This window comes from Nicotiana tomentosiformis, chromosome 2, assembly GCF_000390325.3.
Source record: "Nicotiana tomentosiformis chromosome 2, ASM39032v3, whole genome shotgun sequence".
Lineage (NCBI taxonomy): Eukaryota > Viridiplantae > Streptophyta > Magnoliopsida > Solanales > Solanaceae > Nicotiana > Nicotiana tomentosiformis.
The window spans coordinates 127,828,561-127,845,644 of record NC_090813.1 but is presented as its reverse complement, the minus strand read 5'-3'; the positions used below and the strand labels follow the sequence as shown (position 1 = coordinate 127,845,644).

The following is a 17,084-nucleotide window of genomic DNA, read 5'->3' as shown; positions in this document are numbered from 1 at the left end:
TTGGACCAGAGATAGCAACATGGGTCGGGAAGCGATAATCAACATTCTCAACCAGGTCCATTTCACCCGAGAGTGCCTGAACTTCCTCTGTTGTAGGTTTTGAAGCTCCCCCGACTGAGCATCCGGTTGAGCCGATGAAGATCCTTTTCTCCTTTGAAGGGAAGCCTCTTCATTACTAGCTTCCCCTTCGTCATCGAGGACCACTGTGGTCGGCTCAGTTAGTGTTTTCTTTACTCTCTTCTCTTAAGTCCCAGCCAAGGAGGAATGCCTCATCTTCAATTTCTTGTTCTTGGATTGGGGACTCCGAGAGGATGCACCCTCATCAGAGGCTTGGGTAGATCCACGGGCTCTGCTTCGGTCGAGGGCATTCTACAATACCCTCCCGACCTCCTCGGGGTCATCTAGGGCATCGAGGCAGACGACGGAACCCCTCAGAACCCCTACGCAAGCAAAAAGATGATTAAGTAAATTGCTCTTAAACTACTAAGATTAAAAAAAGAGAGGAATTTTACTCACCGTGATTCTTATCTCTCTACCCATACTTGATAGTCATTTCTTTCCACCGACGGGATTCCGAAGATGTAATATATAGAATTTTCTAAATCTATCGGTCCAAACCGTGAACCCGTGGTGGCTCCCAGCAGGCAACTGAAACGAAGGAAGTAAAAAAAATTAGCAAAACGAGAAATTATCTTTTTATGAAGAAAGGAAACGAATATCCGAAGACTTACGGAAGAGATTCCACGACTCAGGGAAAGCTGGAGTTGTGGTTGGGATGATATCCCTGGTAGCAATAACAATGAACCGCTCCATCCATCCGCGGTCGTTGTGATCATCTATGCTGGTGAGAAGGGCGTGATGGCCACGCTTGCTGAAGTTCAACAATCCCCCACGAAAAATCTTTGGGGGAGTAGATATTCATCATATGTGCGAGAATTAGGGTTTTTCCGATTTCGGCGCACAACTAGCAAAGACAGGCCACCGTACACCATATCGATAAGCCAACTTGTGCCAAGTAGACCTGGTACTGGTGGCAAAACTCCAGAATTATTGGGTCAAGTCTTTCACTTGGTCCCAAGGAGAAGGGACCCAAAGTAAAGAGATTATGTATAGATGTACATAAACCCCTCTCTGGAGTAAGTAACTCTCTCTACCACATCGGGGGCGAAAATTTCAATATTGGAACAGTTGCAATCCTCATTCACAGTGGGGATACTAGAAGGAAGATTAGAGGAGGGGTACCTACGAATCGGACAAAACCTGTGGCTTTGAGAATTCGCGGATGAGGTTTGTTCTTGAATATCAGATGCGGTGCTGAGACAAAGTGGTATAATGGTATTAATAGTTGGAGGTTTAGACTCAACATCAACTTCTTTGTCTTTGTTTTTCTTTGAGCCTCCACCGAAGAGAAAATTGGTATTTCCTAAGTTAGCAATGTAAGAAGACATGATGGTAAAAGATGAATGAAGAAAGTTCTTGCCAAGGAAGTTGGATGTTTTAAGAAAAACTCAGAAAAGGAGCAAAGATCATGAAAGTAGTGAAAGTGGAGAATTGAAAATGATGAGTAGCAAAAAAGTTATATACAGCAAATAATCGTGGTCATGATTACCTCAAAAACAGACGAAAATACTTACTGAATCACGGGTCAACACATGTTCGGAGTATTAAATGCGAAGAGACGCATGTCCCTTCAAATGTCAGAGATCGTTCAGGAACTTTTTTGTCAAGAAAGGAATACTCATCTACTCTCCGGTAACACTGAGTTGCATCACCAAAAATTAGGGGGACTATTTGTATAGGATGAAATTAGTTGATAACAAGTGGTTAAATAGCGAGGTGACACGTGGAGCCGAGAACAGACAAAAGTTGAGTCGGCGGATAATCGGCACCGGTTACGAAGTGCGCAACCGATACATGATGGACCCAGAAGGAAGCACAACCGATGGTAAAGATTCAAAGTCTTGACATCGCATAGCATTTAACGAGCAGCCGTTACAGAGAATATCTGTATTTAAAGCCAGCCGTTATATACCCATCAATGACATTTTTATTCTCATTCCAGAGGAGTTTGATTTTAGGATCTTGTCTCCCTAAGGATAACTATAAATATCATAATTAACAACTCTTGTAAGGACATGAAATATTCTGCACATAAAAGCTATAGCATATTGTTTTACGCTCAATCTAAAGAACTTTATCATTGCTTCTGCTTTTGCCCGGAAAGACCGAGCTCAGAATACTACGAGACATGTCCATCTCCCAAAAAAAAAAGACAAAGACCGACCAAGAAATGTCAAATATCAAAAGTTACTGACTGATGATAGTAGGAGACCATAGCTTGAGTAGCAAATTAATTAGATAAACTTGAACTTTAGAATACTACGAGCTAATCTGCATATATTCTATTCATCTCACCCGCCAAAGAATTGAGAGAAGCCTAGCACCTAATTAAGTGTGTGGTCATATGATCATCAGATTAAAAACGCAATCAGTCACGCTATGATGCACCGTAGTTGTGTTCTATATACATAGCTTGCTTTGGCAGTGCGAACGAGCATTCTCCGCATTCTCTCTTATCAATCTACTCTTCCCACTAACCATTAATGAATCAACGAAACAACTTTGTTGAATATTATGGATTCGAGTTCAAAAGTTAACCACAATTTATTTGATATATTGGCTTTCGAACTTTATTATTTATACTTATTAAGTGAATTTTCTAAATACATATATAAAGTTTGACCATTGAGTTTGGATGAATCCATAAATTCTTAACTACATCACTTGGTTCATTTAGTTTGATTCTTTTCTTTCTTTGAGTAATACCATCATGTGTTAATATAAAGGGTAAACAAATGAAATAGACCATGAAATCAAAGGTTTAAATTGCAATAAAGAAAAAATGCGTGTGTTAGTCTTCTATATAAGTTTTGATGAAGGGAGTTACGGGTTATAGATAGCACAAACTTACAACTTATTTGACTTATTTCTCGTCGTTTTATATGTACAATCATTTTACATTATATTTATATTATATTGGAGTATTATATTATGCCATCGAGATTAATAAAAATTAATATTGTGTCTGAAGTAACAACATAACACCACAATCCAATTAGGGGACATAATTATTCGATGCCTACACTGATTCGTGGATTAGGGGTGTACATAAGTCGGGTTGATTCGAATTTTTCAATTACCAAACCAAACCAATAGTGTTGGGTTTTTAAATATATACACCAAATCAAACCAACAAAGTCGGGTTTTTCTCAGTTTTTTCGATATTTTTCAGATTTTCGGATTTTTTTTCCGGTAAAGTCTTCATAGCACAAAATATTCAACTTGTGCTCCAAATATTTCTTTAGTCCTAGTAAGATATAACTATATAATGAATTTTCTAATAAAATAACCTAATAATATGAGATAAGTCACCACAGAGTCGGTTGACCCAGTTGGTTTGGAGGGCGGTCATTCATACAGATGATATGAGATTTATCCCCCCTCAATGACTTCTGGGTCGAGCCAGTCGCATAAGCCTTGCCTAGTGCGGTTTACACCCCTTATGTGATTTGCAGGCTATTACACAGTGAGAGATTTACCTAGTGCGCACAGAGTGCTCACCCGAAGGGCAGAGGCTGTAGCAACTGCGAGTTTTCCTGGGGTTCCAAAAAAATATTTGAGATAAGTCATAGCATTATACTAAAATATTCAATAACAAAGATAATAAAATTGCATAAATCAAATATTACTAATTAATAAGCCTATAATAAAAATTAATATAATTTAAAAAATACTATATATAGGTCATGCTAAAATAAGTATAGCTAATAAATACTATTAAATACATAACGCACTAAAGAAAAAAAGAAACTAAGTTATGCATTTTCATTATAAACCAATATAAAATTTAAAAAATAGATATCCAACACTATCGTCATTCATAGTGTTGAATTGAATTTCTTTTGTTAGCATTAGTATTGATTTGAACTTTGTTTGAGTTACTACATTTATTGGCTATAAAATTGATTTACCATTCAAAAATGTTAAAGTGAAATAATACGGCTAAAAGATAAAACTGTGAAAAAGTTTAAGAAATATTTATAAATTACATTACAATAAATATTTATATGTATAAAATATTTTTAAAAATTGTATAAATGTACTATCGGGTTGGTTTGATTTCGGTTTGACTTTTTTTAGTTAAAAATACCAAACCAAATCACAATGGAGATGATAGGGGTCCAAGAATTACTAAAGAAAATCAAGAAACATGCGAAAGCTAAAAGAAAATAAAGAAACAAAAAAACGACGAAAAATTAAAGATAGATTGAATTCAAGAACTCTTTCTTGAATTCAAGAAAGAGTTTCTTGAATTCAAGAAGTCTATTCTTGAAATTGAATCCTAACAACAATAATTAGGTAACAAAACACTAATCGCCTTTGGTAGAGAATTAAAAATAAGAGATAGATTATGAAACCTGACCCTTTGGAATAACAAGAACAACAATAAGCTTAAACTTATCGCCTTTCTTGAATACCTAGAAGTAATGTAAGATTTTGAAAAGAGTTTAATCTTATCACCTTAAGTTGAGTCTTGAAGGTTGAAAAATAAATCCAAAAATAACCACACACAAGAGTACAAGAAAAATCTAACAATTTTTATTTATAATAGTCTATCAATAAAAAAAGAAAAAAGAGAGAAGCCCAAAGGCTTTTGAGGCATTATTGACGCGTATCGGTGCCTATATTGGTGAAAATTCAACATCGTCCCTTATAATACAAAATCCAAAAGCATCGAACCTCCGATTTCAAGAATTCTTTCTTGGCTTCTGTCTTTTCTGGAATTCAATACAATCATCCAATCTATCGTTTTTTCTCTCCCTTTTTCTGTCTCCATAATTTAGAGGTGTGTTTTCTTTTCTCCATCCTTGATTACTTCTTTAATCTTGTGACCTCAAGTGGGTATTGTCTGAATTGGTCGATAACCATATGTATCTGCGTTAACATTCTTTTCTTTGACTTGAGAATTAATTAATCTGAAATTATAATTACCCAATTCTTGGTTTCTTGTTTGCCTTATAATTGTGTCCATTGAGCTTCTTCAGCTGATCATTTATGTTTGCTTTTCTACTGAGGTTCTATTAATGAATTAATTCCCATTAAAGAGAATTAGGAGAGGAACAAAAAAGTTTTCTAATCCCTGGAAATGTTTGAAGTTTTAGAAATTGTATCTGCTCTTTGCAATTCCGCTATAGTGTCTATTGTTTTAAGCTCTCAAACAATTTGGTGCTATGAAGTGGCTTGATTACCCTCCCCGCACCCAACCCCACCCCACCCCCACTCCCCACCCAACAACCAAAGAAAAAGAAGTAAACTTTTTCTCTGAGTTTAATAATTGCATACAAAGATATCAAATTTAACTACTGTATTGGGCATTCTTGAGTCTTGGAATTAAATGGGTCCAAATGGAGTTGAATGAATATTGAGGATTCATATAGACGATAAGAGTTGTTTGGAATTAAGGTATACATCTTCAACAACTGTAAGTTTGGAAGTATTGTGTGTCTTCTTATATCTTAGTTCTGATAGTTTAATATTGTCTTCACTATTACAGGAATCTAACATAATACTTATTTTTTCTTAATGCCTTGATCAGAAAGGGCATTCACTCATTCGGGGGGTTTCCTGAAGAGAGCGGGTGCCCAATTCCATTTGCTCGCTGAAGGTCTTTCCTCACTTTTCGTTTGTTACTCCAAGTTCCAATTGCCACAAGTTTTACTTCCACAATCAGGATATCGTGACAATTGGGATTGTCAATGACACTTGAAAAGGTTTTTGTGGTACCAACGTAGGTTGAAAACGGTACCATGGGTGCAGTTTGTTGCTGCTTACGAGACGATTGTGAAGATTTTGCCAATCCAAACAGCTCAATGTATAGGAACTGTATATGCCTTGGAACTCTTGTTCAGAACTTCTTGCATATGGTATGCTTTTCGACAACATTGTTGTATATTTACCATATAATTCCTTCTTTTCAAACGCACTACTGCTGCTTACACAGTCATATTCAATGGATAGTACCTCTCTTGTCATTTTCCTTTGAATCTTTAACTAATGAGATGATGAAACAACTTTACTATTTCTATAAGGCTCACCATCCAAAGCATTTCACACATGGAACATAAGGAACTAAATATTATGAAATCTTTTGAGAGTATCCGGCAGCTGAACTTATCTGCATAATCTGTTTAGGTATATTTATCACAAAACATTATCTTTGGGTATAGTCTTGTATTTAGATCATCATAGCTTCATATCAAGACCTTTTCATTCACTGAATGGGTGCTGATGATAATTGCTCTCGTTTATTTGCCATAGAATTTTCATAATCTTCATTTTCTTATCCTTCAGTATACATCACTTTTCCATAGAGGAGAACAACATGTCATTCCTTCATCTGATCAAGGGGCTGCATCTTTGAGTTCTACAACATCTCTTGATGACTCACTGTCTGACGTTTACCGTTCTCCTCCGAGACCACTGCCTTATGATGCTGATCCAAGATATTTCCGCTTGCAACAAGACGGACAAGTCTCGAGAAGGGAGAAAGGCTCAAGCCACTCACATGAGGAGACTGAACCACTGCAAAGAAGCTTTGACGATTCCGAATCGTTAAGTGATGTAAATAAATGGAGTCAGCCTACATTTGAAGAGGGATCAAAAGAATACAACAAATCTTCTGTGGAATTCTCAACAGCTAAAATGACTTCCGGAGATGCTCATATTTATTATTATTCAGAAGATGAAGATGTCTGTCCGACATGTCTTGAAGGTAAATTTTTTGGATCTTTCTGCTCTACCTCATCGGATGTAACAAAAGTCGTCTATGCATGCCCTCTACAAAGAGTCTTGTAAAAAGTCTTTTTCTATTTCCCCTTATCCCATCTTTGGTGGCATAACCTAGATATTATTTTGTCTAGTGGACAACAGAAATTTAAAATACCCTAGTCACTGTTATAGTTTTTACTTCCAAAATCAATGGTTTGATAATATTTGTTACAGGACTATGTGGTGAAGAATGAACATGACTAACTGTTGAACAACAGTGTTTAATGAAATTGTTTTGGGGCAGTATATCGTTCACGTACTTTTTGGCATACATTGAATGGTTTCTGGGCATTGTTTAGCATAGTTCAGAGGATTTTTTGAATATTTACTTTCATGTGTCTCTTTCAGAATACACCGAGGAAAACCCAAAAATAATGACAAAATGCTCTCACCATTTCCACCTGAGTTGTATATATGAGTGGATGGAAAGAAGTGACAGCTGTCCAGTTTGTGGCAAGGTAATTGTGATTTCGTTTACTTTATATGTGCCGTCTCTTTCTTTTTATGATGCTTGATTTGGTGTACTGGTTGAGCTTATCCTATATATTCTGCTATGCTACAAACAATTCTCAGGCTTTCTGAGGGAAATGTCTGCATGTTTTTATTTTTCTATATTGACCTCTCTGTCTTAGTGACAATCAATTAATTCCAAGATATAGCCGTTATAACTAACTACATAGACTCAAATCCCTTCTTGAAGCTGCACCGATCCTCCCTACACTTCCGCTGTATAAAATGTGGATCCGTAATAAGGAAACAGTTCCAGGAATTTTCGTGGTGTAAAGACTCAAATATATTCGTACAGGTTAAAAAGAAACAGATAATTTTTTTTTCTTTTTCTTTCCTTGTTGAAAAATTGATAACTAGGAAAGGGAAAATAAACGGAGGGGTGTGAGAAACTCTATTTCTCCCTCGTTTTTATCAGTTCATGATTCTTTTTCATAATTACCCAGTTCTTATTCCCAGCCACTCTCTTTTGTGTGTCAAAGATTTTCTTCTTGGTGCATTAATAGGCACAAAAAGCGTGAGCTGACATTCTTCAGATTTCTTTCTTGATTCTACTGGAAAAACTAATGATCCATGAGATAACTCATTACCAATACTTGCACAGGATATAGTTAGCATTAATCCTGTCATCATTAGCTTGTTTTGACAAGGAGGACTAGCTCATTGCTTATTTATTTGGCTACCTTTTTCTCTATTTGCTAATTTATACCCAACTGAGTAAACTTAGCTCTCCCTGCAAAATACTGCTTTATATGCAATACCGAGGTTTTTTGTATCATAAAGATAGAAGATATTGGGAAATCTCTAGGAAAGGTTTATTTTAAGGAAAGCAGAGGTGAGGGTGAAATGAGCCGAACTGCAGTCAAGTGGAGAAGGTTAAGTATAAAATACCAAATGTGGAGCGAGAGCTTGAACGTAAAGTGAGCAGAAAGCGTGTCAAAGATTTTATAACTTATAGCATTCGTAGGCTGTCAGAAGCAAGTCAATTAACATTAGATGAATAATAGAATAAATTCTGAGAGGTGTGAGAATCTATTACAAATTGGGGTGATAGAATGATGCAACCTACACATTCCTTACATTTCATGTTCATGTTTGTTTCAAATCTTCTCCTATTTTTAAGAGACTTCGTATATAGCTCTGCCACTAGATTGGGTAACATCCCACGGAGTCTCTTTAAGTGCTGGCAATTATGGTGCCAAATTCTAGTGGCTTGCTATGCAGTTAAACATTTGGAAGCCCACGACTTGTGGCTATTTTAGGGAAATCTTTAAGTTTGGGTAATTGGTCTCTTAAGAAAGTTTACCAGATGGTGAAGAACTATGCCAATCCCAATACCCAGAGCGAGAAGAAAATAATGATTAACAATACCAGTATCTTAAGCTTTTAGTCAACATGGTTTAGTAAACATTTGGAGATGTTACAAAATTAGAGAGACTATTGATGAGGAGATGTCACATGCAACTTTTCTTTTGGATATTGTTTGATTACAAGCATAGTGAGAAAGCCCTAATAAGTACTTTCTTTGAGATGAACATGTTGAGCCTGAAGATGACAAGGTAGTTGAGAAGCTCCCAAGTGTTATGCAATTTCATTAAGGGTCAATGGTGTCTCAGATATTATTGGTGAAGACGTGAAGTTGACTAATAAAATTTTATGGTAGATTCAGGTATTCAATCAAAGTAATGATGAAACATGGCAACTAGTCTGGTAGTTTACCTGGCCTATTGGTGCAAACACTTGGGCATATGCTTGAGCTAAGCGAATTAGTCAATGGCTTGGGTTGGGCCCAAAAACTTGTATGCTCAAAATAAGGAATTAGAGTTTGTTGGGACGTTAAGGCATTTTAAGTCAAACTTCACCAGGCTGCTGTCCAAGGACCCTGACCTGGTGTTGGCTTTAGCCAAGTGGTCCACCCTGCATAGTGTCCTTTGATTCTGTAGGGCTGTTATTGACAATGCATATGGCAGTGTGCCTAAGGAAACTTTGTGATGGGATATAGAGTGAAAGTGATTGGAAGTTTCGAACTGTGGTAATGTTAATAGATGTGTTTAAAAGGCTATGATGAGATTCGTGAAAAGGGTCGGTAAATCTAGTTGATTTCCATCTCTTAGCTTATATCAGGGTTTAGCCTGATGGATAAGTGGTACTGAATTTATTTGACACCTCTAATATAGAGAAAGGATAAAAGGAATCTTGTTAGTAAATTTGAAGGGGACCATGTAAAGGGCCCAAAATTTGTTTTCTTGTTCATGCAATATAATAGGTATGCCTTGGGACTCTTTCAGTTCTGTTAACCCCCCAAAAAAAGAATTTGAAAAATCAATGGGTCTTCTATAGACCAAATACTTCAATTGATTCTAACGTTTCTATTATACCGCCAATATGACAAGAGTATAGGTATAACTCATTCCTTGCTATTGCTTACTCTGGCTGCTTCTCCTCCAAGTTCCTCCTTTTTTTTCTTGAGCCCTGTTCTGCAAGAGCTTTGCGCCTTTCCCTGCTATTGGTTATCCCCGACTCACAAATGTCAGAAGGTTCCCTTTTGCCGAGGTGCACCAAATATGCATATCAGAACTCAATAATTCATATTATAGCCTTGGCAGTAGAAGTTAGGTTTATCAATTTCATTCTCGTAGTCTGGTATTTGATCAAAGCTGTTACTTGTGAGCTAAATGCTAATAGTAGGCTGTGTAGCAATTGGACTGAAGCACAGGAATCATGGATCTGTTTAGTTCTGCACCGTTTGGGTGACAATTTTACAAAGCAAATCCCTTTGTTAACTAGTCAATTATGATGAGCTTGGATGAAAGAAAAAGAATAAAAGAATAGATAGAAAAGGAAAAGGGAGTCAGTTTTGAAATTCAGGAGATCATATTGATTCAGGTCCATTTAGTGTGTCGTGCAGTTATTATTTTCTCGAGAAAGGATAAATTTAAAAAACAAGTCATATAGTTATTATTTTGCGATGCAATTAGTGGTTTCGGTGGAAATAACATGCCCATGCCCTTTTTTAGGTTTCATGTTTGCTTTACTTTCCAGAAAACATGTAAGATATATATGAGGTTTATATCAGAAGAATTAGATTTCCAATATGCTGCCTTTTCTAGTAGACCACATAGAACACTAGCTCAAGTTCTAAGATCCTTCAGTTTTAAAGTTGTGTATAGATAGATGTTTCGAAGTGTCAATTTCAATCAAATAGATAATATGTGTACACAAACATTGTTTCACTAGGCATTTTGCTAATTTACAAGTTGGCCTTCTTTTTGATTTCTAGGTGATGGCATTTGATGAGACTACCTGATCTTTGCTCAAGAAGTTACAGTCGAGGGTGAAACCAGCAGTAATAGGGGATTATAAAACCGAAACAGATGAATTTGAAGTCTGTGAATACCAGTAAATACGAAATAACTGATAAACATATCCCTGATTAATGCTTGAGTTTCGATATTGTTATGGTTTTCAATTTAACTTTGTACTCCCAGTTGGGTGGATTTTCCAGATAAAGTTGTCACTGATGTAACAACATAGTTCAGAGCTTCTTATCTTGGTATAATATTGCCAAGGTTGTGGTGATTGTTCTTCCATTGTATAGACCACATTTTCTTTTGGAAACTAAAATCCTAGCAAAGTATGTTAGAGATATACTATCAGGGAATAACATGAGGGCAAAAGAAGAAAAAGAAAAGGGAATAAATGGAGTCTACTAGCTTTTATACTCAGGCTGAAACGATTTTAGCAAATAGTATATCACTTTCCCCTGGTAAATAGTATATATTGACTTCGTTCTTTTGCTTCAGGCTTATCGTAATATAGAAGTCCAAAGGTATGCCTCATCCATATATCTCATTCACAAACATTGTAGTTAAACCTGATTTTGTTCCCTTTAAAGAAGAAAAATGAGTTTTTGTAATGAAAGAGTAAACATCACACCTGTTATACTATATTTTATGCAGCTAGGTTCACCAATATTTACTAGGAAGGAAGAAAACTCAGGGGCGGAGCTAGAGTATCCCGAACGGGTTTGGCCGAACCCAGTAGTTTTGGTTTGAACCCTGTATTTGCCTTAAAAGATTTATTGAATAAATATAAATTATTTATTTAGAACCCAATAGTTTAAAACTAGAATTTCGAACCCATAAACTTGAAATCCTGTCTCTGCCTCTGAAAAAACTGATGTGACGGCCCTTATGGATGATAAAAAAACCAACTCCTATGTGCTCCACACTAAGCAACTACATCCATATTGTTGATTACAAAGAAGGAAATATCAACTATGCATAACAACGGCCACCTAGTCTTAAGCAAATCCTACATCGTAATAAGAGAAGAAAGTCACGGTCATATAAGAGCGAGTTCATGATTCAAATGTTAAGCCGCCTTTTGCATTAAAGCTTAAAGGTACAAAATTACAAGACCGAAAAGCCTTGAGGTGACCCAGAGAAGTTGGACCAAAACAGACAATACTTTAGTAGTTGAGATTGAATGTGAGACTATGTTTGAGCTAGGAAACAATAGACTATCACATTTGTAATCTAATTGCAGGTACCTCATGAAATAGCTTGAACAGTTCAAGCATTCATCTCTCATATAGGAAGGGGAATGAAGTCACAGATATTGTTACAAAATGAAAAGGAACAAGAGTTGTATTTTGACTCCCCCACTTATGTTACTAAGTATCATCTACAAGACGAAAAAGGAACGAAGACTACTAGATAAGTCCCTATATGAAATTAATATTTTCTTTTGAAGCTGAAAGAGATAAAACATACAGGTAGATCTTACAAGTACAATAGAGCCGTAAAATTGTGATTTTATGTTCATAAATACTCCTGTAGAGGGAGGGGTTTTCACCCTTTATTCCGGAGATGATGAAGCATCCATGGAGGTATCAATGAATTAGAACCATGGCGAGTTTGCCCTTCGTCCGTGCTCGTAAATCCAGTTGATTGAAAAGGACCTCTGAGATTCAGAAATTTCGAACATAATTTATTAGTTAAGTAATCAATATACTAAATAAAAGTCTTGAGTTAAAACCAACTCCTACTAGATATGCGCGCGCGCACACACTCACAAAAAAAAGGAGTTCTAGTAGATGAGTTTTAACTTCAAATTCAAAACTACCTTTTTTATTTCTCAAAACGAAGGAAAAAATGTATATTCAGCGGAGGCAGATCCAACATTTAAGTAGTGTCTTGTTTTTTTTTCCAAATGAAGTAATAATAAAGGTTTATCGCAGAACCAGCATAGGAGAGACAACAGACTCTTCAAAAAATTATATAAGATAATATTGTGTATTATAGACTTAACGTGGTCCAATCTTTTTTTGGATCCTTGCATATCGGGAGTTTAATACACCAAATCACTGCTACGCGAAATAATACTGCCATTGTTGTGTGTTTTTGTGAAAGAGAAAGATGGAAGTACCCAATTGTAAGGTTAGGGACATGAGGGGGAGATTGTGATGGAATTTGAGGTAGAATGAAAGGCGTCGAGCTTTGGCCTGGATTCGGTTTCCCCCACTGCGCATCCTCAGTTTGCTGCTTTTCATTTCCTTTCAGCTGTTTACAGTTGACAGTTTCTTGAGAGAAAAAAAAAACAAGGATACATTTCTAAATTGAAATCCAATATTGAGATGTAAAGAAACAGCTTGTAGCGTACCTTCTTCGACATTAAGTGGTTTTGCTCTTGCAACTCTTTTTCCTGCGATCAAGTGCCAAAAAACAATCAGAATGCACATGCTATCTAACTAACATAAGCACTATAATTAAACTGACTTGTCTTTGTGATATTTTCTACTATATTTGTTTTTATCGTATATTTTGAATGATAGTATTGCTCAGAAAATACAAAAGATAGAAAGGTCAAATGTGCGGCACAGAAAATACAAATGAGAGAAAGTTAAAAAGAACCCCATAATGTTTTATGTAAAATAAAAGACAGTACTAAAAAAAGAACATTTAGATGAACAAAAAAGAAGAAAACACGCACTATTCAGCACCGTAAAATTTCACCTTTCGGTCATTTGTAATTTTCGAATAGTTCAGTCACTTTAATGGAGACATATGTAGTTTTGTGATTTTAGTGTTCTAATAGACAAAATCTCATTCCTTCAATTTGATACAGAATAGTTTTATAGCTTTATTGTTATAGTTGAATGAGCACAACTGAAATCAGCTTCCTAGTTGCTATTACCAGGAGACAGTTTTAGTTTACCTTTTTCTGCAGTTGGGAAATGGACTCATGCATCAGTTGATTCTGCGAATTCAAGTGACAGACATGTTGAGATAGACAATATTCTAAATGATGGCAATTCACAAACTAAGAAAGAATTATAATCTGAAAAAGAAAGAGAGGTTAATTAATGTGAATGATATTGACCTTCCTAGTTCGTATTCGCTTCAAAGCTGTATCAAGCTGTTGCTCTAAACCATGAAACTCCCGCAGACCGAAGGAATCCAGATCCTCTCCCATATAATGCCTACATTCAGATAATTTCATTTATGAATGCAACAACGCTACTCATAACCGAGTGATTCTTGATTGAGTTTAATTAACGTCTACGTACTAGTACTAGTAGTGTAAAAGAATTATTTTTGCATTATCAGGTACTTAAAAAGATATAATTAACTATAAGTAATTGCACATAATAATTGAAACTAATAACATGAAAAATATAACATAGGCACTCTACTATAAATTAACAACGAGTTAAATTACAATGATATGTTGTAACGAATCAAGAAGGATTTCCCTTCTGCTTGAGAATTGAGATGAAGTGAAGTAGCTAGGCTACCTTATATTTCTTTGCAGAAGTTCTATCCTTGACATGAGCTTTGGGTACTCCAGAGTCCAGTTTTCCTGCAAGAATCCGTGAAATCATGATCATGAGGCAAAAGGAAAAGCAAATTCACAAATAAATTGTAGTCAATCTATTTCTTCTCAACAGACATCATCAATTTTTATAATTTCAAAAGCCCTTTTCTTCAATTTACTGCTTTAATTTATTTCTTGGCTGCTCTTATTTTAATTATGTAAGTAAATCCACTTGAACAATGGTTGTTAAACAAAATCCTATCGTATATTAGTCAAAATCTAATACATGTAGTAAGGGACATTAATTCTTACCTTCATAGTTAGCTTCAATAGTGTGCTATACCCTTAGTTTCATTTTTCAGTGTTTATTCTTTGTCTATAGCATAGTCGATAAAATAACCCTTAATCATAATTAGTTGATATTGGTTCTATTAAATCCCTGTAACCATTCACGGGATCCGTCTTTTTTAGACTGTTGCAAGTTAGCTATTATCCAGAAGATCTGAAAGTTAATAGATAAAACCTATATGGATATCAATAAAACAGAAGGAGATCTCAAAAACTTTTAAAAACCTCTATAAAAATATACATTTGCCATAGACAACTAAGGATAGCATCATAAGAATGAAGCTTAATACTCGTAACAATTTAGAACTACTACAAGGTTAATTAACATTATTACTTCACATAAAAAACACCAAATTCCTTCACTTAGCTTATAATCCAAATGAATGCATCAAAGAGGAAAATGACTATCCACATCGATTAGCATATCTTCTTTCTCTTTCTTTATCACTTATATATTATCCTATTGAAATAGAAGAATTTTCTTCGACCAACCCTTATGGGAACACAAAGGATGAAAAAAAGAGTAAATACTTATGGGAAATGAAGGATTTGTGAAATACCTTAGGTTCAGAGTCATTTGCATTCAACTTCCTCTCAGCATATGAATAACTTTCGTATCTTTCGAGGATACTTTCCATGCTACAAAATTAATTAACAGAAAATTTAAATTTTTAAAAAAATTACACAAGAAGAGAAAAGGATTAATAAATGAAAAGAGTAGGAATATATTAACCTGGATTCGGTGGAGTACTCATAGAGCTTGCCTTTGGCAGAGAAAACAATCAAAGCAACATCAGCATCACACAAGACGGAGATCTCGTGAGTCTTCTTCAACAAACCCGACCTTCTCTTTGAGAAAGTGACCTGCCTACTAATCTTGTTCTCGATCCGCTTCATCTCAACCCTACCCCTCCCCATCAGAGGCGTGACTTCACCCAACCTATTCATATAGATATATATCATCAATGGAGGAGTCATGAAATCTAAAAAGGAAATTCAAAAAAGACAAATTACCTAAAATTATAATCTGAAATTTTTTGAACAACCTTTGTTAAGAGAATTCAAGATGTTACACAAATATATATATATTTCTACTCAGTATAATTTTCTAAAGAAGAGAATTCAATCGAACCCCTTCTTCCTCCATAAGGATAGATATGTGGAGAAAAAAAAGTCTAGAGACACACAATATAATGTTATCTTAAAACTCACAGCTAGCCTTTAAAATCTGATGAATCTGCGTATATGTTATATTGGAGTACTGCAACCAAAAAGTCAAGAAGAAACCCTAATTATAAATTAAAGCAGCTAATTCTTCGAGGAAAAAAGGTGCAATAAGGAAATCAAGGTTCAGTATATGTAATAGGTTATTCATGGTGGCAACCGGAAAGCTAAGTAATAATCACCGGAGTCAAGCAGTTAGAGAAGAAGATTAAAGTAATATAATAAGAAGTAAGTATATGGGAGAATATATATAGGTGACTATACTTATATTACGCATCTTGGTATATATAATAGAGATGACGGCACCCTTTACTTTCAAGGTTATGAGTTCGAGTCACCCCAAGAGCAAGATGGAGATTTTTTGGAGGTTCTATCGGAAATAGCCTCTAGGGTAAGGTCTGCGTACAAATTACCCACCTTCCCAGATCCCACTAATAAAATTATACTGGATACTGGGTTGTTGTTGCTGTGGTATATATATAATAGAGAGTACATATACGGAGAAGACGCACCAAGAAGAGGAAGGAATCTTTAAGAGATTTGAGAGTCCGTACGTGGGCTGTGTTATTATTGACTCGTGAAAGGAAGGAACAGTCTGCATTAGAAAAGAGTGAGTATTCGTTACGTTGTAGGGATGTGTTGTCGAGTAACTATTGGAGAGGACACTGTGAAGTGACTGTGTAGTTGTTACTGTATCATTAAGAACCATGATTTTTTTGACAAACGTAGTACAAAACGAACGTAAAAACATCATGGGGCACTGTTACAACTTAAAACTACAGCTACCTAGTACTACTACTATTTTGTAATCTTCGACAGACGGCGCATGAATCTTCCTCATTTAGTCCGAGGGGCAAATAACTGCTTTAACTCTAATATTCATCCATTAGGATCAAATATTAAGTATATTATGGGATAAAGTTACTATTTGGAGAGTCAAAGTAAATTTTTATTTAGTCGTAATTTTTTGTATATGCTTTTTAAATATTTTAATTGTTAATTATTGCTATTTATAGTAATTTTTATCTTACTTCTAATTAAATTTATAAATTTTATATTTTAAAAATTTGAGATTTTATGTTTAAATTCACATAAAAAAAATTAAATGATCTATACTCCGACTCATCTTGCATAGAGTGGGATAGACGGAGTAATTATTAATTGTTTTGTGATTATGGCTATCCCCCTAGCTCTTTTCCTAGTTTGCTGATTTAAAAAAAGAATTAATCTTAGTCTTGAATTAATTAAGCTAAACTATCAGAATAATAAGCGTCTATATGTTGGTAAATAATAAATTG

The 17,084-nt window shown here is 35.3% G+C and overlaps 2 protein-coding genes across 9 annotated transcripts; one reads left to right on the top strand and one right to left on the bottom strand.

Annotated features, from left to right (window-relative positions):
- The first annotated feature begins 4,704 nt into the window (after positions 1-4,704).
- LOC104109258 (E3 ubiquitin-protein ligase At3g02290-like) lies at positions 4,705-10,974 on the top strand. Of its 3 annotated transcripts, none has more exons than XM_009618492.4 (6): positions 4,705-4,906; positions 5,657-5,725; positions 5,853-5,984; positions 6,412-6,832; positions 7,237-7,346; positions 10,676-10,974. In XM_009618492.4, the coding sequence occupies exons 3-6, from the start codon at positions 5,868-5,870 to the stop codon at positions 10,700-10,702; spliced, it is 675 nt and encodes a 224-aa protein (XP_009616787.1). In that variant the 5' UTR covers positions 4,705-4,906; positions 5,657-5,725; positions 5,853-5,867; the 3' UTR covers positions 10,703-10,974. The 3 variants fall into 3 exon arrangements, with proteins under 3 accessions (XP_009616787.1, XP_070052198.1, XP_018630766.1); XM_070196097.1 differs by having other exon boundaries at positions 5,615-5,725; XM_018775250.3 differs by having other exon boundaries at positions 4,706-4,906; positions 5,615-5,984.
- Positions 10,975-11,948: 974 nt separating this feature from the next.
- MBP10 (agamous-like MADS-box protein FUL-L) lies at positions 11,949-16,317 on the bottom strand. 6 transcript variants are annotated; one of them, XM_009618494.4, is made up of 10 exons: positions 15,969-16,033; positions 15,775-15,823; positions 15,296-15,502; positions 15,123-15,201; positions 14,195-14,259; positions 13,780-13,879; positions 13,615-13,656; positions 13,060-13,101; positions 12,826-12,959; positions 11,949-12,360 (listed from the first exon to the last, which is right to left on the bottom strand). In XM_009618494.4, exons 3-10 carry the CDS (start codon positions 15,478-15,480, stop codon positions 12,249-12,251), a joined length of 759 nt encoding a protein of 252 aa, XP_009616789.1. In that variant the 5' UTR covers positions 15,481-15,502; positions 15,775-15,823; positions 15,969-16,033; the 3' UTR covers positions 11,949-12,248. The 6 variants fall into 6 exon arrangements, with proteins under 6 accessions (XP_009616789.1, XP_009616792.1, XP_009616791.1 ...); XM_009618497.4 differs by lacking the exons at positions 15,775-15,823; positions 15,969-16,033 and adding an exon at positions 16,299-16,317; XM_009618496.4 differs by lacking the exons at positions 15,775-15,823; positions 15,969-16,033 and adding an exon at positions 16,051-16,259.
- Between the last annotated feature and the right edge of the window lie 767 nt (positions 16,318-17,084).